General features: G+C 37.0%; 1 protein-coding gene across 10 annotated transcripts in view; it reads left to right on the top strand.

The window, feature by feature from the left end:
* Positions 1-23,377, top strand: part of CEP78 (centrosomal protein 78) — a 52,507-nt gene extending 29,130 nt beyond the window's left edge. For 6 of the 10 annotated variants that reach the window (XM_010403696.4, XM_039566941.1, XM_039566939.1 and 3 more), the window contains exons 2-17: positions 21-297; positions 509-684; positions 1,321-1,393; positions 1,907-2,010; positions 2,767-2,941; positions 4,686-4,799; positions 5,052-5,116; positions 7,799-7,907; positions 8,513-8,530; positions 9,520-9,655; positions 10,555-10,606; positions 11,607-11,750; positions 17,630-17,707; positions 19,382-19,548; positions 21,134-21,287; positions 22,546-23,377. In XM_010403696.4, coding sequence (XP_010401998.3) covers positions 45-297; positions 509-684; positions 1,321-1,393; positions 1,907-2,010; positions 2,767-2,941; positions 4,686-4,799; positions 5,052-5,116; positions 7,799-7,907; positions 8,513-8,530; positions 9,520-9,655; positions 10,555-10,606; positions 11,607-11,750; positions 17,630-17,707; positions 19,382-19,548; positions 21,134-21,287; positions 22,546-23,073 — 2,346 coding nt within the window. In that variant the 5' untranslated portion in view covers positions 21-44 and the 3' untranslated portion in view covers positions 23,074-23,377. The remainder of the gene's footprint in view (positions 1-20; positions 298-508; positions 685-1,320; positions 1,394-1,906; positions 2,011-2,766; positions 2,942-4,685; positions 4,800-5,051; positions 5,117-7,798; positions 7,908-8,512; positions 8,531-9,519; positions 9,656-10,554; positions 10,607-11,606; positions 11,751-17,629; positions 17,708-19,381; positions 19,549-21,133; positions 21,288-22,545) is intronic. The other 4 variants (XM_039566938.1, XM_039566943.1, XM_010403693.4 and 1 more) reach the window with 3 other exon arrangements.
* The last annotated feature ends 2,471 nt before the right edge of the window (positions 23,378-25,848 follow it).

Below are 25,848 nucleotides of genomic sequence, written 5' to 3'. Positions count from 1 at the left end.
TTTTCCTTTTCTTATTTTAGAGAGAAATTTATCAGATAAAAGAAATGATTGAGTCAGTCAAATTAAGAAGACAGTGCATGCTGGATTTCTACTCAAATTATGAACACCTTTGTGAACTTCAAGGCTCTCTCCCACTGAAAGCTGTGAAGGCTAATGTGACTCATGATGCTGTTGATCTAATTGTAGATCACATCAAAGCTACTGATTGGGCACCACTTCTGAATGCTCTCAGGCATAATAAGACTCTGACTTCTATTGGAATAAGAAGTTTACATCAACATGGTCTTGAAGAATCAGGTCTGTATAAAAGATAAGTATGTTGATGTATGCATGTTAGAATTAATTGCATAAATCTTCTGTGGATTGAATACATGGGGGGAGGAATTGTTATGCCTAAGGAATTATTTTTATTTAAGAAAGTACACAAAAAAAGGAGGATATGGTTATAACTGCTTTTGAGCCAATAGGGACTGGATTTTACTGATGTGTAATTTTTGCTTTTTATTAGGTGTTGAAAGATACAAAACTTACTTTAGACGGAGAATTCCAGCAACTCTATCAGAAGACTTGACTGGCCAGCTATGCAAAGCTGTGAGAGGCTGTCTCAGTATATCAGATGTACTAAAAAATTTAGAACTGCAGGGTTTACTTCTGAGGAAAGGAGACCTAGCACTTTTAACAAAGGTGAGAATATAATAGTATACAAATAAATGAAAAATATGCCCAGAACAAAGAATAGTATCAACTAAATTTTATAAGTATTGGTTGCAGACAAGGATATTTCTCTTCTAAGATATCTTTGTGTAGTCTTTATATATACATATACAATGATTCTGCTGAGACATTTAGTATAACCTAGTCTTAACTGAACCTAGTCTTAGAATCACATCATGGCGTATTTAGAAAGATCTTAGCAACATCTCTGCCATGTGCTTGAGGCATATGACATACACTTGTGATTGAAACCACTGTGCATGTATGTGATAGAAGTGAAATTGTGGGACACCAAGGAGATAAAAACTGGCCTTCATGTGTGTTATTGAAAAGCTCCAGTTTGCTCATGAGTGGCTTCTAGGAAGGGAGCTTGCTGCTGGTGCCCACAGGCAAGATTCCTCTGTGCTAAAGAAATGACCCCGCTGAAACTGAACTTGAAGCTTTGCTTATTTTGACCCTTGTCTGAATCCCCTAGAATTTCTTGTAAGGAACAGAGTTTAAGCAATTTGGGTGACTTGGTCTTTTCTTTTTTTTTTTTTTTTTTTTTTTTTTTTTTTTTTTTTGCTTTTCAAGCCAGATAACAACATTGTTTGTTTTATTCTTAAGGGCTTGGCCTCAGCTTCATCCCTGGAGAGTGTCTCCTTAGCCCACTGTCCAATTGGAGATGGAGGGTTGGAAAGTAAGTTCAGAATCAAAACCTGTAAATATACTTTTCTCTTTTTAAGTTTCTAAATAGGTAAGCAAATTTTTCAATATTTCCATTCCTGTTTTAAATTTGTCTGTGGAGATTAAAATAACAATCTTCACTTTATTCTGCATAACTCAGTAGCATTTAAAGACTTGAATTTCTTCACTTCATGCTAGTAAATAACTATACTAATTTGTAGTGATGTTTATACTTTTATTTAAAACAGCATTCATATTTTTTAACTCCTGATTCATGTTTCTATAAGTAAACTGAAATAAAATATGTTCTAGCTTGTTCAGGTATTCTTTGCTGAACATTTGCACTAGGAATGTATAAATTTAGAACACATTAAGTGTATTTAAAATATACTCTGTATTTCAGCACTAGTTCTTTGTCAAAGCTTTTGGCTGTTAAAGCTGCCTCTAAAGAGGTCACTGAAACAGTATGTTCTGATAATATGGAAATGCTGTGTGTACATAACATGCATGCTTTTGTTTTCTTCAGCAGTCTGTCAGAGTATAAAGAATATGGCTACTATCAGATTTGTAAACTTCACAGCATGTAGCCTCACATGGCGAGGGGCAGAACATATAGCAAATGTATTAAAGGTAATTTAATTGACTTTCTCAGAATGGCGTGTTTTTAAGAACGTAATACATTTAACTTTTTACTTTTACTTTAAAGCTCAAGATCCGTTAAGGCACTTCATGAGGAGCTTGTGTGAATACTGAAGTTAAGTGTGCATTTTTATGAAAGCTGTGACTTTGTATGACAAAAGGAGCTTAGTTTACTGGTGTGGGATTTAAACTTGGTATTTCTTAAAAAATCCCATCAATTAAATAATAAAGTACTTTCTTTAAATGAAGACTAGGGCTGTAAATGTCTGACGGCTGTTTTAGGGACTGCTGCTTTTATTGTCAGTAATTTTGAAAAATGTCTCAAGTATTCTTAAGCACTGGGTAAGAATAATCAAGTTTACAGTTTAGAAACTAGTGATTAACTGATCAATAAGCTTGTGCCTATTACTGTATTTTAATTGTTGTTAATTGTGATTTCCATGAAAGCACAAAATTTCATCGTATTTCCAATTCAATGTGCCTTGGAATTGTCTGTCGAAAGAAGGTAGTAAGATAGTTTGTAGCCAACTGTAATAATTTGCATTGCAAACTAGGTAGTCAGAACAAATACGAGTTACCAGTAAGGTTTAAAAATCAGTTACGTTTCTTACAAATGGTGTGCATATATGAGCTTATATTTCTTATACCAGCAAGCCATTGAACATGATTTACAGAAAAAAGGTGACTTGTGATCTTGTAATAATGGCTTTGCTGTTGTATTTGGTAACCACTTCTTTGTTTGCAAAGCACCAGGCAATAAGAAGACATGGTGAAGCTTGGGCTGAAAGCCTACGTTACCGGAGACCTGACCTTGAAAATATGTCAGGTTTGAGGCGGATTACTTTGAACTGCAACATGCTTGTTGGAGATAGAGGAGCAAGTGTCTTTGCAGACTGTCTAGGAGAGGACCTTTGGCTAAAAGGTATTAAAAAGTCTTTTACTGATGAACAGCAGAGTAATTCAGGAGTTTCTGTATAGTAACTATAGATATATTGATGTATAGATACTGAGATACTCCATGTAACATAGATCTTTGCCTACACCAGCAAATTCTCCGTATACTTCATATCTGGTTGTTAATAGTTCCTGTGAGGATTTCTGCGAGGAGATCTCAGTATCTCCATGTCTTCTACCACCTTTTCTACTATCTTTACATCTCACTACTACGTCTCTTAAAATATAGTAGTGACAGGCAGAAGACACAAAATTGTCGGTTACAGCAGTTGCAGCCAGAGGGGTAATTCACTTGCTAGGTGGGAAAGAGTACTCTTTTTTCCGAAGAAATCTCTCTTCCTCTTTTGAAGCATCTGAATACTGTTGTGCCCACAATAATAAATACTGCTTCAGTATTTTTTAGAAGTAATTTTTGTACAGTATATCTATACAAAATTACTACTGGTGCTGGAGTAGCACCAGTTACATTTTGTATGTGGAATCAAATACCTGTTTTATTGTTTGGTTTTATAGTTTGAGTCAGGTCTACAGATAACATCCATACTGGAGGATCAGGTTAGAGAACACTTAAACAAACTGGTCAAACAGCAGTCCATAGGCTTTAAAGGGATGCATTCACAAGTGCTGAGGAAGCTGGCTCAAAGACTATTCTCAGTAGTCTTTGAAAGATCATGGTGGTTAGGAGGGGATGCATGAGGACTGGAGGATAGCTAATGTCATGCCTGTTTTCAAGAAGTGTGGGAAGAAGGACCCAGGAAGCTACAGACCAATCAGTCTTACTTGGATCCCTGGGAAGGCAAGGATGTGCTGCCATCCAGAGGGACCTCAGCAGGCTGGAGAAATGAGCTGATGGGAACCTCGTGGAGTTTAAGTAGAGGAAGTGCAAAGTCCTGCACTTGGACAGGAGTAGTCCCATGTACTAGAACATGTTGGGGGCTGTGTGGCTGGAAAGCAGCTCTGCAGATCCTGGTGGACAACAAGCTGTCCATGAAAACAGTGAAGTGCCTTTGTGGCAAAGAGGGGTAGTGGAGTTACAGGGTGCATTAGGCAGAAACTTGTGAGCAGGTTGGGGGAGGTGATTCTTCCTCTTTACTCAGCACAAGTGAGGCCATGGAATCTGCAGTACAGGAGAGAACTGGAGCTACTGAATAGAGTCTAGTGAAGGGCCACGAAGATGATGAAGGGACTAAAGCAGCTCTGATACCAAAAAAGGCTGAGGAAACTGGGACTGTTTGGCGTGGAGAAGAGAAGGCTCAGAGTGGGATCTTATCAAGGTGTACAAATATCCGAAGGGAGGATGTAAAGGAGATTGAGAGAGACTATTTCCCATGGTGCCTGGAGACAAGGCAAGACTGAGAGGGTAGTTTAAAACCCTGGAGGTTTTTCCTCAACATCATGGAACCTTCTTACTCTGAGGGTGACTGAACACTAGCACAGGTTGCTCACAGTGGTTGTAGAGTGATGCATATTACCTCCTCTGCAGATGTTAACAGTTATTTCTTAATGTTGAAAAGTTCTAGTCTTCTTTGAAAGTAATACTCCTGTTTTGCATGTGTCTTATCATCATGTTCTCATTCCTCATGCTTCATGTTCTGTGAAATGGAGGTTTTCAGCAGGATTAGTTTTTTTTATGTATCAGCTAGTAAATTAAATTACTAACCAATTGCAGTACTACCTCCACTGATTTTTTTTTTCCTCCTTAAACATCTTAGCACTTGATTTGCAGCAGTGTGGAATATCCAATGAAGGAGCAAGGTCATTATTAGATGCTCTTCAAACGAATACAACTTTAGTGGTACTTGACATAAGAAAAAATCCTTTAATTGGTATGTATCTGTGTCTGCGTTTATCCTCTTTGTGTGGTTGTTGGGGTTTTTCTTCTTCTTCAGTAACTATATGGGGAAAGGTAAACTGCTTTTTTAAAAAAAAGAACATGCCACAGTAATTGGCTGACCATTTTTAAAATGGGAAAACAGGCAGGATAGGTAATGTGTACTGTTTATTCAGTGGTCTGTTTCTTCACATAAAGAGTTGTCTCTCACAGAAAATTCTTAGTAAGGTATTTTAATTCATTCTAGGTCATGTTCTGATGAAAAACATTATTGAAAGTGTTCTTAAGAATGGAAATAGTGCTGATACAGAGGTATGTGTTATGCGTTTTGGGATGAGTTTGGGGTTTTCTTTGTAGCTCCCATTGCATTTATTTTTTTTTAGTGGGTGACTTTTTTCAAAATTAATTTAAAACAACAATTCTAGTTACAAACAGAAGTTTGACTCAGTACCAGTAAAACACACTGTCTAGGGGAAAACCTAAAACCACTATTAGGAACATGTTACTGTGTTGGGCTTTTTGTATGATCTCTTATGGAATTAAAGCTGTCACATGTACTAAAATCTGGATATACATTTAATGGAAAGAAAAATGGAAAGGTGTGTGTATTTGGACATTACCATAGAATGTTACATGAATATTGCTCCTGGACTGCTGGAGGGCTTTCTATTACATGTGTCCTTGTCAACATGGTAATAATAACTTCTAATTAAAAAGTAAAGGAAACAACAATTTAAAATTTGCCATTTAGTTTATTTTGAAACTTACTTCTTGTCACTAATTTCTGTAACTAAAATTTTTTTAAAGTTTCTCAAGACTGTCCTTTCCAATGCAAACCATCTATGAAAACAGAGTTCAGTTAAAGTACAGTGCCCTCTTTCATCTTTGTGTAATAGTCCACACAGAGTTCACAGTAATGTGCATAAACAGAATATCTAGACCATTTATGATTAGATATACTGTTCAAATATACAGAAATTGGATTCAGTTCTCAAAGGGGTCCCAGCAGTCCCAATTCTTGTGCTGGAATGTAGTGCTCTTTTGGTTTTTGAAAAGACTAAATAAGGTCAGAGCTGTGGATATGTAGGGACTGCCTAATAAACTCAGAATTTGTGTATAGAATTTCTGGAGGATTAAAACAGTTCCCCACTTCAATCTCTAGAAGACCTGTTTTTTGGGAAGTTGAGGTTGGTTGTGAAGAAGTACTCTTTCTGCTTGGCAATCAACAATTGCAAAATGTAACAGGGATCACCTGAAAATAACATCTGCCTGGAAATGCTAAAGATAATTGTAAAGACAAACCATGGAAAGAAACAACTCTGGGGAATCTCCCATATGCTAAAAGATCACTTGATTCAAGACATTAGTTTTGTATTCAACCAGTTAGTGTGGTATCTTAAGTTTTATTGGCAGTGCTAGTAATTCCTTGTACTTCATTAACAACATGAATGAAGAAATACCACCAGCTTGCTAAGTAGCTTTGCATCTTCCACCAGGCACAGCTGTCTTTCCTTTTATCCTGCTTTGTGTAAAAACTGGTTGGTTGTTTTTCAGTAGCATGTAGTTGACTGCTTTCTGGGCTGGATTTTTAGGTTTGCAAGAAGAGTTGTATACTGCTAATTGAGGCCGTAAAATTTGACGGGCAGCTAAAACAAAAGCCGTATTCTTTAGCAGCACTGTGTAGCAGTATAGTGGATTGTAATCATAGATATGACTGAGTGTAATAGGTGGTGAAAGTTTTTGTAGTTTCTGAAAGACTGAATAGCTTAAAGGAAAATCAATTGAATGTGTCTACAAAATAGGATGCTTTCAAAACACATTTTATATCTGGCTGTCTTTATGCTTAGATGCTGTTGTATAGCAACAGCAGTAGGCATCCAGATGAGACAGGCTATGGGCTAGATGAACTTCAGGTTTAATGTAGTAAAGCTGCCCTTTTAGGTGTCTAGTAAAACAAAATGACTTTTGCTCTTAAAAGCCTACAATTTAATTTTACTCTTTCTGGGTGTGTTTTAGTTTAAATGATAAATTTACTTGCACAGGGGCAGGATCCAGCTGTAGATGCAGCAAAATTTATACGCGGATTAATTGAGTCCAAAGTGAAGAAAAAAATGTCTTTCTTGACAGTGATAAATTTGGATTAAACTTGGTTAGTTAGAGCACAGTAATGGCATTTTAATCATTCTGATGCTTTAGATGGGAATAACTCTGGCGTACTGTTCCTAGTACTCTGATGTGGGATTTAGGGCTAGCTGAGACAAGCTTTGTGTTAGTGTCATCTGTATTTCCTTCAATGGCTGCTTCAACACTAGACCCTGTACTAGTGATGCACACTGAAAAGTGCAGGGTAATTTAAGAGTATCTACCAGGAGGAATTAAACTTCTTATCAGGACAAGGGGAACCTTTAGGAACAGAGTTGTTGCTGTAAGGAAATGAAGTCTGAAGAACAGCTGTGGCCTTTGATCATTGCTGTCTCTTAATTTTAGTTCGGGGCTTTTACTTTGTAAGGATGAATTTTCATTACAGGCAGGAAAAATAAAACTTCATGTTTTTTAAAATACTGACTTTATCAGTAATACAAAATCATGTTAGGAAGTTGTTATTACTCTGGAGAGCTTTAACCTGAGCCAGTCATTTCTATCAAGCCAGTTTTCTGAGAATGAAGTGCAGAAGCCAGGGTTGCCTCTTTATAGGGTTGATGCTGGGGATTTTTTGCTATAAAAGGAGAAGTGTTTTGCACAGGAGAAAGGATAATATCAGATCGGATATTATAGCGGTGTTTTGGAAACGCTTTCTGGTAATGTAGGCTATTATCTGTGTTTGAATTTGGGCTTTGTGAGACTGTTTCTTCTTGATTCTACAATTTATTAACTTTTATGTAAATAGCAGTGTTCTCTATATCTGACAAATCCCCTCTGATTTTAAATGAGCACCTCTTCAACTGTCAGTAACTAAACTGATTTATTTTTCTTAAAAAAACTCCCAAATTCCAGTATAAGTGGCTGATATCTCCATCTTCCAAAGAAGCTTTGAAAACTAAGCCAAAGAAAAGAACTATTGTCCTAGGAAGTGGTCGGAAAGGAAAAGCTACTATTCGTATTGGTAATGCTTTGTTTTTCCTGGCTATAGTAAATATTTTCTAGAAAATTTTATCTTACTGCTTAAGAACTTCAATTATAAAATGTATGATACGTCTAAATCTTAGTGTTTTTCAGTACACTTGTGTCAAAAAAAAAAAATCCACTTCTTCCTAATTCTATAGCGTGTCTTCTATCATCATTGGTATCTGTAGGAAACTTGCTTTTGTTTTTCGTGCTGCTAGATACGTGGCTGGAAAAAAATGGTAGGATAAGCTGACTTTAAAATGTGTGGAAGCATTGCACATATTTGTTCTGTGTCTCCACAGGCTTTCCCTTCTGCAAAGCCTGGCAGTAGTAAGTTGTCTAATTCTCCTGCTATTGTAATCTTTCTGTAGCAGGCTGTCCTCTGCCAGAGCAAACAAACATGCCTTTTTTAACTGATGCACAAAATGTTCTAAGATTTTTTTTAAAACTTCATGTAAAACTATAAATAGTATGTTTAAAATAACATTGATATCTTGAGTATTTATAATTAAGTATTGATAGCTCCAATACACTAAACATTTTTCAGTAAGCTACTAAAAATTTCAGTGTAATACATTTCACTGTCTCTCATCTTCGCTCTAGTTATCTGGAAGCAGAGAGGTAAGCATAAATCAAATAGAAATCTTTGTACAAATTAACTCTGGTGATCAGGGTGGTGGTGGTGGTGGGAGGAAAAAATGCCTGACAAATGTGGTTGTGGAGGGTTTTGTGGTTTGTTGTTTGGTTTTTTTCTGTTTTGGGGTTGTTCATTGTGTGGGGGTTTTTTATGTGTTTTGGGGTTTTTTTTTTAAGCAGAGGAGGGAGTCAGGAGATGAAAACTATGCTGTTTATTATGTTCAGAATGAATTGAAATTTTGAATCCCATTGCCTAAATTATTCATTTCTATACCATTAAAAAATCAGTTTTTTTATTGATCTCAGAGAAACAATAACCTGAGTTCTCACTAGTTTAACTGTAGGAAATATTAGGTGATTAGTTTTCTAGACTTATGTTTCTAACTTAGAGCATGAGATAGAGTGATCATCCACATAAGGTTTCTTTGCTGAGTCTACTTTGGTGTTGTATGATTTAAACAGCAACAAAAGACCAAACCAGTGAACCCTACTTTTTCTTATTAGTCCTCTTAAGGGAAGAGATTGCCGGTGTCCTCAACGAGTGATCTTCATGAGTACCAGCTTTATTTTTAATTATTTTGCCCATAAATAAAACAATGTTCTTAACTCTACAGCCACTAGAGGGCAATTGGAAGCACATAGATTCCTTTACTGTCTACGTGGACTGTCTAAACTCTGATGTGAGACAATGGAATTAGGTATATGAAATTAGTAATGTGAATAAACCTCTTCCACTACAAAACTGTACCTCGTTTTTTGAAAACCAGCTTGTCTTACTTGCATCGACAGCAAGTAAGTATACCAGCTTCTAATTGCAAGTTTTTGGATGCTTCAGCAAAATTAGACTGAACGGCAGATTTCCTACAGTCCTTATTATTACATAGGAAATTTTATGAACAGTAAGCTGTGAATTTGTATGTGAATAAATAGGTATAATGAATTCTCTTTTCTTCTGATTTTGCTCTTCAATCCAGGATTATCATCTAAAAAATCTGTAAGTCCTGTGAAAAAAAATTCCTCTGTGAGAGAGAGTTACTCACCAAAACCACTAGCACCAGGCACAAAAGGCTTCCTTCCTTGGCGGACTGCAGAACGTGCAAAGAGATGCAGGTGAGGTTTTCATAATACAAGGGAAAATACTAAGGCATAAAACTTGCATGATAAATATAGTAGAGAACAATGTTAGCTTTTTAATACAATTTGAAAGTTACATAGAATGTCATCATAATTTTTGTTCATATAAATTTTGAGAATTTTTCATAAATTCTACTCTAGTAAGTATTTAAAATAAAAAGAAAATATGATAGCTGTAGGAATATTCATATGCTGCAAAAAAACCCACCACAACCCAACCTACCTTGTCTGTTTGTTCTTGTGTTAATAATGATTTTTCAGATGTATCAGAGCTGAAGAGGCAAGTTAGTATTCTAAACTTGTAGTATAGTTGATTTGAGATCCAGTTCAAGGTATTTTCCTGCCTCTTCTTTCTGGTTCACTTACCCAATACTAGTATAATTATTGTGATCATCTAAGTCCTGTAAATTAAAATAAAACTGAACAAAAATTACACATGGAAGCTGTATTTTGAAACAGTGTTTGTTTGTTTTTGTTTTTTTTTAAATCTATTCCCTAGACCTTGGCCTCTCAAAATGGAGATTATATAACTATTAAAAAAAAAAAATTACTTAATCCTCTATTGTAACTGTAGTTATTAAGCTTGTTTTTCAAAATGCTGAACACCAAATTCTCCTGGTGACTTTAGTTCAAAATAATTAACTAAGATGCCTATTGAGGATATTAATGTTAGCATCCAGTAGTGTTTGCTCTAAATCATGATTAAGTAGGGGGTACTAATAGAACAAAATGAGAATGTAATGAGGCTTAAAGGGATATAGTGCAGTATCTGATGCTCTTTATACTCTTACTGGTTCGTCTGTCCTAGAATCCTGTGTTTAGAACATTATAAACTTACTTTCCTCAAAAGTATGGTTTGGTTTTTTTTTTCCTAGCTTTAGAGGCGGGGCAATGGATTGTGCTGGGAAATTGCCAGTGAAGATTCAGGTACTGTTTCTCTCACACAGTGGTTTTGGTTTTAGTGGGTAAGGGTCTGAAAAAAGGGAAAGGTGCTCTCAACAGAATCTCATTGTCTGAAAGTTAAGACTGGAACATAGTTTCAAAGATTCACACTCATAAAAGTGCAAAAAAATAGTTTACATCAGCATTTCGTTGAAGCTTCTTTGATACTTAGTACTTCCATTTCTATGTCTGTATATTTTGGTTTCCTAGTCCTATGAGCAAGTGAGTTGGAGTATAGGCACTATCCCTCCCCTCCGTAAGCAATAAGAACAGCTAACAGCATTTTTCTCTGCACCATCTTTTCTGTCTTGAATTTGGATTATATACTTGTCTTTGCACCTGCCCGTGAGCTGCTTTAGTAAACTTAACCAGCAGGAGAAGAAAAATCGCAGTCTTTCTTCCTTTTCCTGTGCATATCATTTCCATCACAGAAGGATCTGATGGCTGCGAAGGAAGCCAGGAATTACTCTCTTCTCTGGCGTAGGCTTCACATGGACTGCAGTGCTTTGGTAAAACATGGGCTGGCACAGGATGCCCAAGGGCAACAGCTCCTTTGACCCACCCCTCTGCTCTGACATGGGTCTTCCCTGGCTGGAGTGAGGGTATTGGCTCCACCATGGAACACCTCTTCCTGCTTCCAGCCTGATGTTCCCTCTGCTTCTTCTCACTCTTTTTGTTCCCACCTCTTGCGCCTGCCTGTTTTTTACCTTGCAGTGGGACAGCTGGGAATGGCTATGTTCTGCATGGGGTAGCCCTGGCTGTGCCTTGCAGAGGCCAACTCTGCTGCAAAATCCTCATCAGAAATATGCAATATAGGCACACATAGGATTGATTTTTTTAATATTGTTTTATGCAAATTTATTTCAAAGTTGTATGGCTGGGCAACGACTGTATTTAAATTAAGCTTTTGTTATGATTAGTCTTTGATTTTTGCTACACATTGTAATGCTATGAGTGGGCATGTTTTCTTTTCTGGTGTAATTAGACAGGTGGTCCTGTGAAAGTGACAGTAGAAAGTGCTTCTACATCTGAAACTGAAGACACAGAAGATTTAGAGGATGTTATCCACCAGCCTGATTTGGCAAAATCATTGGATAAGATTGATGTAGCACAGTATCAACAGTTACAGGTAAGAAGCATGTTCAGTGCCTTAGACTCCATAAAGGCAAATTTTACCAATTAAACCATGTTTTATTCAGAAAATTGTAATTAAATAAATAACCAGTTTTGGAGCAGGATTTCAGAATAACTTAATACAGCTGCAGCAGGATGTGTAATTGCTCTGTTCCAGTGTTGAATCATAGCGCACAGATCTTTTGATCAGTGTTGCTGCCTGCAGTATTTTCTTCCAAGTATTTCCTTTATAAATGTAATTTAATTTTATTTACAAAAGCTAATATATAGTTGTTGCTGTTATCCCTAGAGAGATGGTGAAATCATGACATAAGTACAGGTCAGATGATATGGCCGAAGCAGAGCTAAGACCCCTTTGATGCCAAAACCCCATCTTTTATAGCATGGATCGCAAAAGAGAAAGTACGTGATTCGCCCCTTGGCTAGCCACCCACCACAGTGAGTGGCTGAGCAGTATAACCACCCATTTCAAAATACATTTCTCACAAGACTGAAAACAATTCCACTGTTCTCACAACAGCCTGCACCTGTGGATAGTTTACCAAACTTTCTCTGTTTCTCAGCTAAAGCATGAGAAAGGAAAAACTTCACAAATGCTTCAGCAGCTGGAAAATTCCTCTGCTCCTGCCTTTTAGCATCCACATACAGTGACTGTTGTGTAAAAATAATTACAAAAAATAGCTGAAAGCATTTGAATTACATTTTATAATTGAGCCTAGTAAACCTTTTTCATTTCCTTTTTATTATTCCTTTTACTTCCTTAATACTTAAAAAACTTAGCAGTAGTGAAATGGACTATTTCTGCAAATGTCTTGACTGGGAATGTTTTTATAAAAGAAAGGGGTAGAAAAAAGGTATGTATCAGTGGCTCAGTAGTGCTGCTAAGGTAATGTAGCACTATTTTAGAGTAACACCCTCAGGCAGAATAGCTGAGTTGTTTCTGAAGTGTTAAGATTTGAATTCTGTTTGGAGAAGCCAATGATTACTTCTGTAAATAAGATTTACAGTCAGTCTGGTTCTGGTGGTTGTTGTCTGAGCACCACACTGGGTGAATGTACTGTTCATGTGTGTAAATATTGGACTGTATACCTGTCCTCGTGTAAGAGGAGTGAAGTTAAGTTTTAACTTGCTGCAGGTCTGTCAGTAGTGGGAATGTTTAGGGTGGGATCGAGTTGTGGAACGCAAAATGACTGTACAAATACTGCATAAATAACTACCAGCCTTTTCAGCTGATGTTAAATTTTTCTTTAGACCTTCTTCCCTCTAGAACTTTTGTTCGGGAAGATTTCAAGGTTTTCACAAGTTGCTGGAACTTAAAGCTGTGTAGCAGCTTTTACTGTTAGTGTGCAATATATTGACATTATGTTGTGTGGTGGCTTCAAGACTCTTTCCAAGAGCGCTGTGTCTGAAATCATAGAATTCCATGTCATATGCAAATTGCTCCAAAAACTTCTATGCAGGATCTACTGTGCTTTCAGGAAACTTTTGATGTATTTATTCTTGGTGTTTTGAGAGGGAAGAATATTATATTCAGGACACACAGAAGAAGCAGGCAGTATGTTGTGCTTTGGGGAAGGGTTGTCATACTGACCTGTTACTTCATTGTTAGCTGTAGTACTACATGGAGGGCAGCTGTAAGGAAGAGACCATTGGTTATTAATTTAAGCTTCCTTGGAAGGAAACCCACAAATTTTGGCAACCTACCCCAAAACTGGTTTTGATTTTTGTGGGCTTTTGAAGGTCCATATTTTCCTGACTTTCTGAATTTGAAAACCAAAATACTTTTTTAGGCTATGGTTGCTTATCAGATAGCACTGTTTAAGCAATCTGCCCTGGATTCTGTGCCTCACCTGTTGTGTCTGTTACTTTGACACAAAGCAGGCTTCACATTATGGCAGACTCAAACTATCAAATTGTCACCACTGAATTGTCTATTTCCCCTCTGTCACTTAGTGCCTTTTCATGTCTTGCTTCAGTCTTTTTCTCTTGTGCCTTTCTTCATGTTTCTCTGATAACAAGACAAGTTGATTCAACTTGCTAATATGGCGAAAACTCATGTAGTTAAACAAGGAGAAATGCAAAGTCCTGCACCAGGACAGGGATGGAAGAACAGCACCAAGTGGCAATATATGCCGAGGGAGACCATCTGGAAAGCAGTGCGACAGAAAAGGCCCTGGGGGTCCTGGTGGACACCAAGTTGAGCATGAACCAGCAGTGTACCCTTGCAGCAAAGAAGGTGAATGGTATGCTGGACTCCACTAGGAGGAGTATTACCAGCAGGCTAAAGGAGGTGATCCTTCCTCTCTGCTGGTGAGGCCACACCTGGTACTGTGTCCAGCTCTAGGCTCCCCAGTTGTAGAGCAACATGGGCAGACTGGAGAAGGTCCAACAAGGAGCCCCAAGGATGATTAAGGGACTGAAGCACCTCTTCCAGGAAAGAACCGGCACTGTTCAGTCTGGAGGAAAGAAGGCTCAAGGAGGGATAAATAACCAAAGGGAGGGTGCAAATAGGATGGAGCCCATTTCTTTTCTCTGATGCCCAGTGAAGGGAGAGACACATTAGGCAGAAGCTGAAACGCTGGAGGTTCTGAACATCAGGAAGCACTTTTTCATTGTGAGGGTGACTGAACACTGGCACTTGTTCCCCAGGGCTGCTGTTATGGCATCTCTGTCCTTAAGAGATACTAAAAACACCATCCTGACACGGTCCTGGGGCGCTTATTCTAGGTAGCCCTGCTTGAGTTCCCTTCCAGCCTCAACCAGTCTGTGATATTTTTCCAGGACAGTGTTCAGCTAGCTTAACAACTCACACTGGTTGATGTGCTTGGGTGTACTTCAGAACCGGAGTACACCTTTTTCTCTGTTAATTTGGTACTGCCATTAAACAGCTCTTACTGCACAGCAGCTTGCGAGGGGAGCTGCTTTGAAGAACTGATCCGACTGAAAAGTAGTCCAGTGTATTTGGTGGTAGCAGGCCTTTCAGTAAAGTGGGACAACCAGTTGTGTTAGAACAATGATGGGAATGCAGAATGGGAATAAACAGTAAGAGGTGGGAGTTCTTAAACTGCTGCTTTGCCAGAAAAGCTCTCCAAATATCTCTTGATGAGACTAATGACGAGACTTTCACTTAAGTATGCAAGTGTTGGAGAACTTCTCTACATCCTTCTGGCATACTACTAAATTAAGCAAATAGTACTTAGTTGTGTTTTCATTAAAAAAAAGCCTTGGCTAATGAAAGCCTAATTTCTGTTTAAATGAAAAACAAGAACTGGTAAATATTCATTCCTTCCACTAGAGGGAATCAAATGTCAGAGTTGATTTTGATGAAGTGTGTAGTTGAGGTAACTCCCATACTTTTAAATTTTAGCTAGGGATTTAAATGGTGAACTTCACCTTTAATCTAGTTAACAGGGAAGTAGAGATTGCACTGTAACTGGTTTTTTTTAAAAAGTATGATGCAGTCAAGTAGAAGAACATGGCTAATTAGTTACTAAATTTTTAAAAATATAATTTAGTTTTTAAACTTCAGTTTTATACTTCTGTGTAATGTTGAACAGACATACTGCTTATGGTAATTCTGGGGGGTGCCTGTATTTTTGGTACTCAGTTTCATCTTAAAATCTATCTGGGCTGTAATACTTGAAGGCTTAGGCTTGTAGCCTGGATGTACATTTAGGTTTCTGATATATTTAAGTAATTTTTTTCTTCACAAAGACTGGGGCATTGTGTCAGCTAGTGAATTTCTTAAAAGCAAATCAAAGATTAAAGTGTACATATACTTGTAATGGTGACAGATTAGTTCCTTTAAATTCTGTCTTTGATGCTGCTTATGAGGAGATGCAGCTGCAGTATTCAATTTTGTTATGAAGTCAGCCCATAACCATGAAATACTATGTACATCTAGAGTGTGATAAATCAAGTTTAAACATTACTACAAAGCATCTACATTTCTGTTTAAAATATTACGATCTTTTGATAACTTCTAAGCCATTGACCTTTGACATTACAAACCAGCAATTTGAAGATAAAGCTCAGTGCTTTCATCTTTAAAATTACCTAAAATCTGTCCACAACAAAAATACTATAGAACTATGGTTTCTAAAGTAGAATTCCTAGCCTACATCCTAGAAACTTTAAAATAGAAATAATTATATGTATGCACCGGTACTATAAATGGAAAGGTAAGAATTCTTCAGTCTGTGATAGCTGTGACTGATCTTCAAAGCTAGGTTGTAGGATTCCAGGTTACATGTCAAGTTGTCAGTGTGAAACATTATGGTTGCTGCTTTCTGTGCTGTGCTTGTGTGTCTCTTAGAGGTTTTACAGCTCCCATTACTTCCACATCTAAGGTAAATGGCAGTAAGATTGTGGTATTTGTGGATGGTTCTCCTTAGATATTTGCCCCCAGCCCTATGCCTGCACCTTAGATAGTGCTAATCTCTTCCGAAAAAGTGTCTTTGAAATGTGTTTTTCCTAAACCTTCTGACTTCTGCATGTGTAGCTCAAGTATGAGTCTGATGAAGATATGACTAGCTTTCTACTTGCAGCGTTTGCGTGGTTGATGCTAGTCTGGGGATTTTAGCAGTGTGCTTCACTGGAGTAGTGACAGACCCATAATCATCACTTTAAGTGGTTGTCACTGGGAGGGCTATATATAGAGTGTTCTAGAACCTGCATCTTTGAATCAGTTGCAAAAGTACCTTGCAACTTATAACACCTTTTTGCATTTGTAGAAGGACTATTTTTACTATGTATTCTGTTGCATACCAGTCCTCTCACCTGATTGCTTATATGAAGTGCAGTGATAGGCACTTGAATAAGCTTTTGATAGTAAACAAACTATTTCAGTACTATTTGAATCTTTGATTCTCTTTAGAACTGGTTGATACGATGTGTTAAAAAAGCGGTGTCCTTTTACATATGTGTGCCTGTATACAAAGTATATAGAGAAAGGAAGAAGTTTTGTATACTGTTAATTCATATAGTCTATCCTCTGAAAAATAGAATAGCCTGATAATTTGAACAGTTTTCACCTTTTGAACCAGAAGATTGTTAAGGTGTGCAAGAAAAAAAATTCTTGCTTGTTTTTCCAGTTCAGGTGGTGTAATTAAAGATGATAATGCTCTGCTGGGATGCAGGAAAATGTGGTATTGCAAATTCTGTCTACTCTTACTGAAACTGAGATTTACTACTTAGAACTAATAGTTAAAGTACAAGTTTAGGCATCTCATGAATAAGACTAGGATATATTTATTAGGTGTTTTGGGTTTGTTTTTGTTCTTGTTAATTCAACACTAAACTTGGAATTGTGATAAACTTTTTACTGAAGAACTAAGTGCAACCAGTTAGAGTCCAGTTCTTAGACTCCAGAATTTTGTATTCTTACTGCTGAGAGTACAGTTCTTTGGAATTTTGTCTTCTTACTGCCGTAAGAAGGAATAAAATCCCGGATAAAGACTGTAGTTGGAAAATCTAGATATGGCTGCTAAGTACTTCTTATTAGAGCCCAATATGAGCTTTTGATGATGTAGACATTTAGTTAAAAATGATGCTTGAAAAAGTGAAGGGAAAGTAAAGAAAAGCATTCATTCCTGAGGGTTATGTCATAGACCAAGAAACTTGGGCTCTAATTTCATGTTATCTGTTGCAATCTTACAAATCTGTTAAGTGAATCACACTTCCTTCTATTTTTCTGTCTTAATATTTTGCATCCAAGAGTTATGTACGGGTAGACCTCTGTCTTGTATTTTTGAAGAAGATATGTTTGGAATGCCATGTGCTAGTTGTTAATTGGACATGTTGAGCTTTTTTTAATTGCATGTTAGTCTGACATTTTGAGATAAATTTCATTCTAGTTTATCTGTGTTTTGATAGATAGAGCTGGAAGAATGCCTGGGAAAACTAAAGGAAGAACAAGAAGCTAGAGTAAAGGCTGAGGAACGATTACTAGAGGTAAAGATACTTAACAATTAATGATCTTTACTTTTAAAGGAGGCACTGCTCAAACAATCATCTTGCTTAATTAGGAGTAATTATCAATGACCACTAATGTGGTAGCTTCTAGAGTTTCAGTTCAAAGTCATGTGGATCGTTTACTAGTCTAAGGGCAATGATGAAATCTGTCTTTAGTAACGTTTCTGTCCTTAGTAACGTTTGTTTGTTCTGCTGATTCTGTTCCAGAGCCTTGAACTCCAGCTCAAGCTACTCTTTCAACCTGTTTTATTCATTTTCTGAAATACTTACGATATGGGGCATCCTGATACTTGTTTTTCTCAAGAAAGGGATTAAATCTGTTGTGCTGAAAAGCTGTTTGTCACAACTGTTTTCTATTTGCTTTATTCTGTATCTTTGATTTTTAAGTTTTGTTTTTGCAGGCAGTAACCATATTGGATGGTTTTCTGCATGTCAGTTGTTGTGAAGTGCAGTTTAGCTTTGATGAAACTGAACAGCTTATCACAGTTAAATTGTGAGGTCTGTTTCCCCTCTGTCTGCTGTTGCTGACCTAAAAATATTCTTCGGCATGAATAAGCAGAATATTTTGTAAGATACTTGAGTGTAAGGTAGCGTAAACAAAATGGATTTGGTCCTTACATGTGATTTGGAGGGGAGTGAAAGTAGTGATACCCTTTGAAATATGAGCAACAAGTGGTACCCCACAGTACAGAGAGCAGATATCCACAAAGGACTCTGCACTTCTCAAGGCTCATTGCAGTCCTCTTCTGTGACTGTCCCCATCTTCCTGTAATGTTATGTGCACCAGTGGGCTCTGCTGGGTATCTGTTGTTTAGATACTTAAATGCTTTTTAGGCTAAACACCCCCTACAAGAAATCTTTCTCTGTCAAGGCTAGGCTGGTTGGACTTACCCCATCTCCTAGGAAAAGTTGTTAAACCAAGTAGCAGTAATCTCTAAAATTGTTTCTTTTGATGCTTGTTCATCACCTACAGTGTACTACACAATTTTAAGCCTGTGGTAGTACTTGATTGCATAGCTGTAATGTTAAATGAGTGAGTTAGTGCTTCCCTCAAATACAAAACCTTGTATATCCTGCAGTTATCATGCAGTTTTCAGTTTCATCATCGATTTGATTAATGGTTGATGTGGAGAAAAATGGAATCACGTTAAACTTTCAGTTTTGGGATGCATAGTGCAGGGGAGAGATAACATGAGTACGCATTCCCCATGATACAGAGGGGTGAATATAAGGACATTGGCCTTCATAAAGGTTTTTTTACTAGTAAAATAAACTCTTTGGTGTTAACATGTCATATAATACATGCAAAGTAAAACAATGTGAAAGCTAAATTCTTCTGCTTGTACTTGCTCTGTAACGTCCTGTACATACTGAAGACAGTGCTCAGCCAGTGGTTTTGAGTGCCTGCTGGAATGTCTGTGGTAGCACAGAACTGCAGCTGTGCATAAGCAGACCTACGCAGAGCTCATTGTAACAGTGCCCTGAAACTGTGTGGTGCAGCAGATTCTGCATCTTGTTACATAAGTTATTTCGGATATTCCTCTTCATGATGCTGCTGTTCAGGCACACAAAGGTGAGGTTTGATATTTTGGGGTCTTTTAAACTGAAAATTAAAGAAATTTCTTCTTTTTTTTTTTTCCCCCCCCTGTTTAGACAGAAATTGAAAATGCAAGATTAAGGAATCTAAATATCTCCCTGTTGGAGGTTCTTCATGCACAGTCAGTAACCAGCTTGATTTTGGAAGATGAAGGTGTTCTAGGCAGCATTGAGAACTCTTTTCAAAAGTTTCATGCTTTCTTAGACCTCCTTAAAGATGCTGGGTAGGTTGTCACTTTACTTAAGTTTTGCTGTTTTTCCTGAGATCTTTCCACGGTTATCCTCACAGTGAAGTATGCTGCCTTCTACCCCACCAGATTTCTAGGTCTGTACTCTCAGAGAGCAGAGGAATTAGCCGTGTCCCTATCGTTTAGTCTTTTCCTAGTGGCAGAAACACGATCTAAGCACTGTTCAGCTGAGTTCATGTATCTGTCTTTGGGAAAGGCTTTCAAGAAGCCAATTCCAAAAGAGTAGAAAGCTTCTAGTAAAGCAAGTTTCCAAGCCTTCAGTGAATCACCTTGGCTGTTAGCATTTCCACAATATGAAAGGCTCAAAATTGAATTGCCTTCAGAAAGTGTCCTCTTATCTTTTGCTGTCCATTCACTAATTGAAGTATGGAAATCTAGATGGATGAATCTTCAGCCTTTATTTATTTATTTAAAGTCTGGATTTATTGTTAGTAGTAGTAGTGAGTATGGATTAAAGTTTGTGTTACCACTGTATGTGCAATTTGTGAGAGGATGGTTCATCCTTCCCATTTTTCAAAGAATTTCAGCTTAAATCTGATTTGTAAAGCTTGTATGACCAAGCATGGCAGTCTCATCCCCAAGGAGGGAATGATATGAATATATATTGTAGTCTATTCCATGCATTCAGAGAAGATCACAGAAGATTTTATTTGCCCTCCCTATTTCCCACTTCCAAATTGTAATGGTATAACTCGGGACCTAAGTGACAATAGTCTCAAGTTGTGCCAGGTGAGGTTTAGATTGGATATTAGAAATTTTTTTCCACTGGAAGTGTGGTCAGACATGGGAACAGGCTGCCCAGGGATGTGGTGAAATGGCCATCCCTGGAAGTGTCCAGAGAACATCTGGATGTGGTGCTTAGGGACATGGTTTAGTGGTGAACCTAGCAGTGTTAGATTAATGGTGGGACTTGATGATCTTAAGAGGTCTTTTTCAACCTTAATGATTCTATGATTCAATGATTCTAACTTACTATGAGGTTCATCCTGAGGCTGTGTTCTAATTTTGTGGCAATCAGTTTGTAGAGTTGCCATTACTACAGGAGTTTCAAACTTCTCAGGAAGGCAAAAATGCATTTTCACTGCATGAAAAAGAAATTCTTCATGCTTATGTCTGTTCATGGCAATAAGGAGCTGCTCTGAAAGTTACAGAATCCCAATCATGAAGAATGCTTTTCTCAGTAAGCTTCTATGTGTCTATCCTATGCTGTGCTATCGGTTAATGACTGCAACTTCTCACCTCTTACTGTGGCTTAAAACCCACATGTGGTTGGTTTGGCCGACTTCCAAGCTGCAGGTGAGTTCAGTGAGAACTAGGAAAGCTTCATTCTCAGCCTTGTAACATTTTCTTTGAATCTGCAGGCGTAGTTTGTGCAAAGACAAGAAAATACCTTTAGCTAACTTGTTTTCATCTTGGTTATGATACTTTGAACTTCTCATAAAATAATAGAAAACTATGTTCAAAGCTTGAAACAGATTCTACTTCTTCTGGTTTTAAATGTTTAGTCTTTCAAAGAGTAAGAATTGCTTGTGTCATTTTCTATTAAACCTTTATTTTACAGGCTTGGACAACTTGCTGTATTAGCTGGGATAGACCAATCAGATTTTGGTGTTTTGGGGTATTCAGAAATGAATTCTACTCTCAGTAAGCCTGTGAACCTGGTAAAGGAGAAGTCTTTTGAAGAAGAAAGACAGGAACATACCCAGAATAGCAAAGTAAGTCTAGAAGGAATGCTGGAGGCAATTCTACTTGATACTCTTTAATATACTTCTCAGCTGTTAATCCCCCTCTGATTCATGAAGTTATTACTGCAGCCATTTACTGTAGCCGCATTTATACAGATCATAATAATTCAATGGTTAATGTAAGCTTTTAAAGTGTTTACCACTTGGAGCACAAACCGTAGTATTCTGTAATGTATTAAACTTTGGTGGTAATTGTGTTGTTTCCTAGTCTGAAATAGAAGTTCCAATAGTGGTATGCATCCACTAAAATTGGAAAATACCATGACTAGGTTTCTTAGAAACATTTAATAATGAAGTATAGTGTTTTTAAGAAACCTAGTCTTCTAGGAAAGGCTGTACAATGTACCTTCTGAAAATCACAAATTATCTTATAAGTAATTGCAGCATATATGTCCAGTCCTGATACGTGTCTGTGTGGCCATGACATGAGTTTCAGACAACTACATATTTGTAGTCTTTGTAAATATTGCATAAGGTTTTAGGTCCTGCTCTGTCAGTTAAAAGTAAATTCTGGATTTTTCAAAGGAGGTATTAAAGTTCCTGTAACAAAGGAAAAAAAAAAAGCCAAGCTTTTTTAAAGGCTATTAAAAATTTAGATACTGGCAGCCTATAGCTATGTCCAAGTTGAATAAAACTGTCATACCAAGAATCACTCTGCACTCACCTGTGTTTCTTAAATCCAACGTCTTCCCCTCTAACTGTTCTAATTTCCTCAAGAATACATGAGCTCCTTAAATACGACGCTGGAAATTTGTGGGTTGTTTTAACAGTGTGGAGAGAATGCCCAGTTTTGCAGTTTGAGGACTCTAATTCTTATCTCCTAGTATTGGTGATTAGTTTGTATTCTTGAAGCAGCTAGGTGTTGTGGCATAGAGTGTGGGGACTACACTCCTGTGAACTGCTAGTAAACATAAGGAATGGCAGGTATTTCAGAATGATAGACATGTTTAAGTTTTGACTGCTTTTGTGTAACTGACACATCTCTGTAGTATTAATTTCAAGCTAGATGTGCAATTGTAATGTACCTATTCTGTGTCGTTATCACCCTAGCAATCTTCAGATACTTGTTTTGAAAGGTGATAAAGATTGTGCAATTGCTATTACCTCTGCATCTTAACTATGTTAAAGACTGTGTTTTGCTCTGCAGACTCCATTATATATGGCAGTTGCAAAACTGGCTTGCTTTCTCTAGTTGCCTCATTTTCTTCATTGGAATCTTTTGTTTCAGAACAGAGCTGGGGACATGCAACTTTCTCTTCCTAGCACTTTTCAATCCCAGATGGTTGTGAATAATACTTTTTCATCACTTGGAGAAATACAGGAACTTCAGGCTGCTGGACAGCAGTACCAGCCAGGTTCATGGAAGGAAAATGAAGCTCAAACAATTAACCAAAATAAAGAGGATAAACCTCGAAGTAGTACTCCAGTATTATCTGAAAGAAGAGTCAAACAAAATGAACATGCAAAAGGACGTCACTCAGCAAGACAGTTGGCTACCAGTATGCATTCATCTTCTGATTCCAGTGTACAAATCAAAAGTGATGATAGCAGGATATCCAGTGATCTTTCTAGTGAAAAAAGCAAAAATTCTTCCTCTAAGAAATACATCCCTGTAGCAAATGAAACAGCAACTCCAAGTATTGGAGTGAGAGGAGACAAAAGTAGACTGCAGGCAGTAAATGTTAGCTCTGGAACTGATACTGTAGGATCTGGCTCTGAAATACAGGGAAGTATGCAAAGTGTTACCAGCAATTGAAATGGTTCTAAGTTGTTGTAACTGTTCTTTACACTTGCCAGATTAATAATAAGTTTTGGATGTCTCAGTATAATTAGTGAATTTTTTGTAAAGTTTTGTAGACTTTGTGACTTTTTAAAACATTGCATGTTGCTTAGTATTCCTGTTTCATGTTTGCATTCTTTGTCACTAGATTTTTAGTTTTGAAAACATGTGATACGCCTAAAATGGTACCCATCAATTTGTACTACATATAAGGGACTCTTGGCATATGGATTTCATTATCACAGATCTTTGAGCTAATAAAATTAATTTGAGTACAGTTTTTTTCTAGTGTTTATTTTCAGTGTATTCCAGTAGGAGTGCAGAAATGGTTTTGGGCCAAACATGACTTCCTGCATAACAGTGTGTGGATATGACATTCCCAAAATTAGTGGGAGTTGCAGAGCCAAAAATGAGCCCAGAAACATCCCTATAAGAAATCTTTAAATACAACCATCATTAGTGCTATGACTGCAGATCATAGTATAGCACATGTTGGAAGGGACCTCTGGAACATGTATAGTCTAACTCAGATTGCTCTCTGGACCTAGAGAAATGTGAGAATGCAAAACTAAGACAATTACCGTTGTTTTGAAACTCCTGGGATTTACCCCCCGCATCTTGTTCCTGATTTGCAGCTTCTGAACTAGAAAAGACTTACCACATAGGCAGGATGATCTAGGCTGAACTGGGGGGAAAAACAGCCTGTAACTATTTTTTACTCAGTCATCTCTTATGTGAGTTCTGGTACACATAAGATCTGTAGAAATTCCTGACGCCAGTTGCTTGACAAATATGAAAAAACTCATGAATCCTCATGGAATTTTTCTACAGAGCAAATAGCACAAGATTACCTTAGCTATTGCAATATTGCACAAGTAATTGCACAATGAAAGTATGTTCTTTGTACAGAGTTTGTCACTTCATAATATTAGAAGGTAATATATTAATCTTCATTATTTTTTTACATATTTTCCCAACTGTTTGTCTAATTTTTCAGTCATTCTTTGATTGTGATTTTGGTTTGACCAAACAATTACGTGCAATCTGTATATTCCGCATTAAAAGGCTGCCTATTCCCGTTTTAGAATCTAATGTTCTAAAGCTAATCACTGAGAAATGCTGAATAAATTATAAATTCGAAAGTGTTTTATTTGTGAGGATAGGAGTTAGGAATCTGTTACTTGTCCCTAAAAATACCATTAATAACTTAGAACAAATTATTTATTATATGCCCATAAGCAGGTTATATAAATATATTAAATATTTTTCATGTTAAATACTTGCTTCTTAATATTTGTGTTTAGAGCATGAATTGCACCAAAAATCATCCTTTAAAGCAAAATTGACCCAGCAGTTTAGATGGGCATACTTTTTTTCAGTGGGTTAACACTTAGCCTTTTTTTTCCTGTTAAATCAGAAACAGGAAGGATTCTTCATGTCACTAGTGCTGTGGTATTGCACTCTCTCTCATTGTAAGAATCTGTAGTGCATACTTTGTATATAGTTGGATCTGAGATTGGCCGAGACAATGGATTGAAGCTACTAGGGGAGAAGTATTCTTTTAAGGCTATCATGAATATATCAGAAGTTTCAAGGTTTTTTCTAACGATTTAAAAACTTACTTACAAAAAATATTTTACACATACAAACATATATATTCTCTATATATTTAACAATACAGTATTCTAATAAAAAGTAAAAGTATTTTTATTTTAAATTATTATGAAACCATTTTCTGTGTGCAATCTGAATATGAACTGTTTCATTCTCTTGCTATTAGTTAATGTTTTACATAATAGTGTTCCTGTTTGACATAAAAGCCTGAAATCAATAGGCCAGGTATTTGCTAGAGAACATGTTACTGTTTACTCATAAAGCTCAGTAATTTTTTCTCTTTTCACTTAGTCTTCCCAAGAACTATTCTTTAGAGTTCAGAACTTCGATCTCCAAAAAACAAAAGAGCCCCAAACCCTTGTTTGAACCACCAGTGTGTATTATTTCACCAAAATTTGCTCATCTCACTAGTTTGTTGGACCAGACATCCCAGTTGCCTCCTGAAAGGCTTGCCAGGTTGCTATGTAGTCAGCATTATTTGTCTTTTAATAATGACGTCAGTTTGTCAGCTGTGGTACCAGACAGAGAACTCATGTACACTTGCTCTCCTTGAGTGAGCTGACTCTTTTCCAGCAGTAGTCCATCAAGGTTTTGTCCAGCATAACATGAAGTCATGATGAACCTAATAAAAGTTTACAGAAAGCTCTGAAACTTTATTTACATTTTTTCTGAGGTTTTTTTTTTTAAATCTGTCTTGTTTTGTCCAGTTATTCATCATAGTAAATATGGCGCTCTCTGCTTTTGTGTTAATTATGCAAATCCATGTTCATCTGCAGGGATTGATTTGTGGCACTTGAAGGGTCAAATTCTCTGTCAAATTGTAGAAGTAGAAGCATTCCTGGAAATCATGGTTTTGAAAGCTTATATTGGGTGACTATGAATATTGGTATGATTCTGCGATGGAATTCATGGTTTTTGATGTAATTAAAATACTAAATCATAATTGCTGCAAGCAAAATACTAGAACAGAGAAATCTCAATCCAACAGAAACAAAACTGTAATGTGACCTATACTATTTCTCCTTATTCTTTCTATCTGCAAAAGCATAATAATCCCTTCTCCACAGCAAAAATTTCTGGTTTATACCTCCTTATCAATTTTATATACTTCCCATCAATGCACAGTAGGAAGACGAT

This window comes from Corvus cornix, chromosome Z (genome assembly GCF_000738735.6).
Source record: "Corvus cornix cornix isolate S_Up_H32 chromosome Z, ASM73873v5, whole genome shotgun sequence".
Taxonomy (NCBI): Eukaryota; Metazoa; Chordata; class Aves; order Passeriformes; family Corvidae; genus Corvus; species Corvus cornix.
Note: the sequence above shows the minus strand (reverse complement) of the source record. Positions and strands in the feature narration are given on the sequence as shown.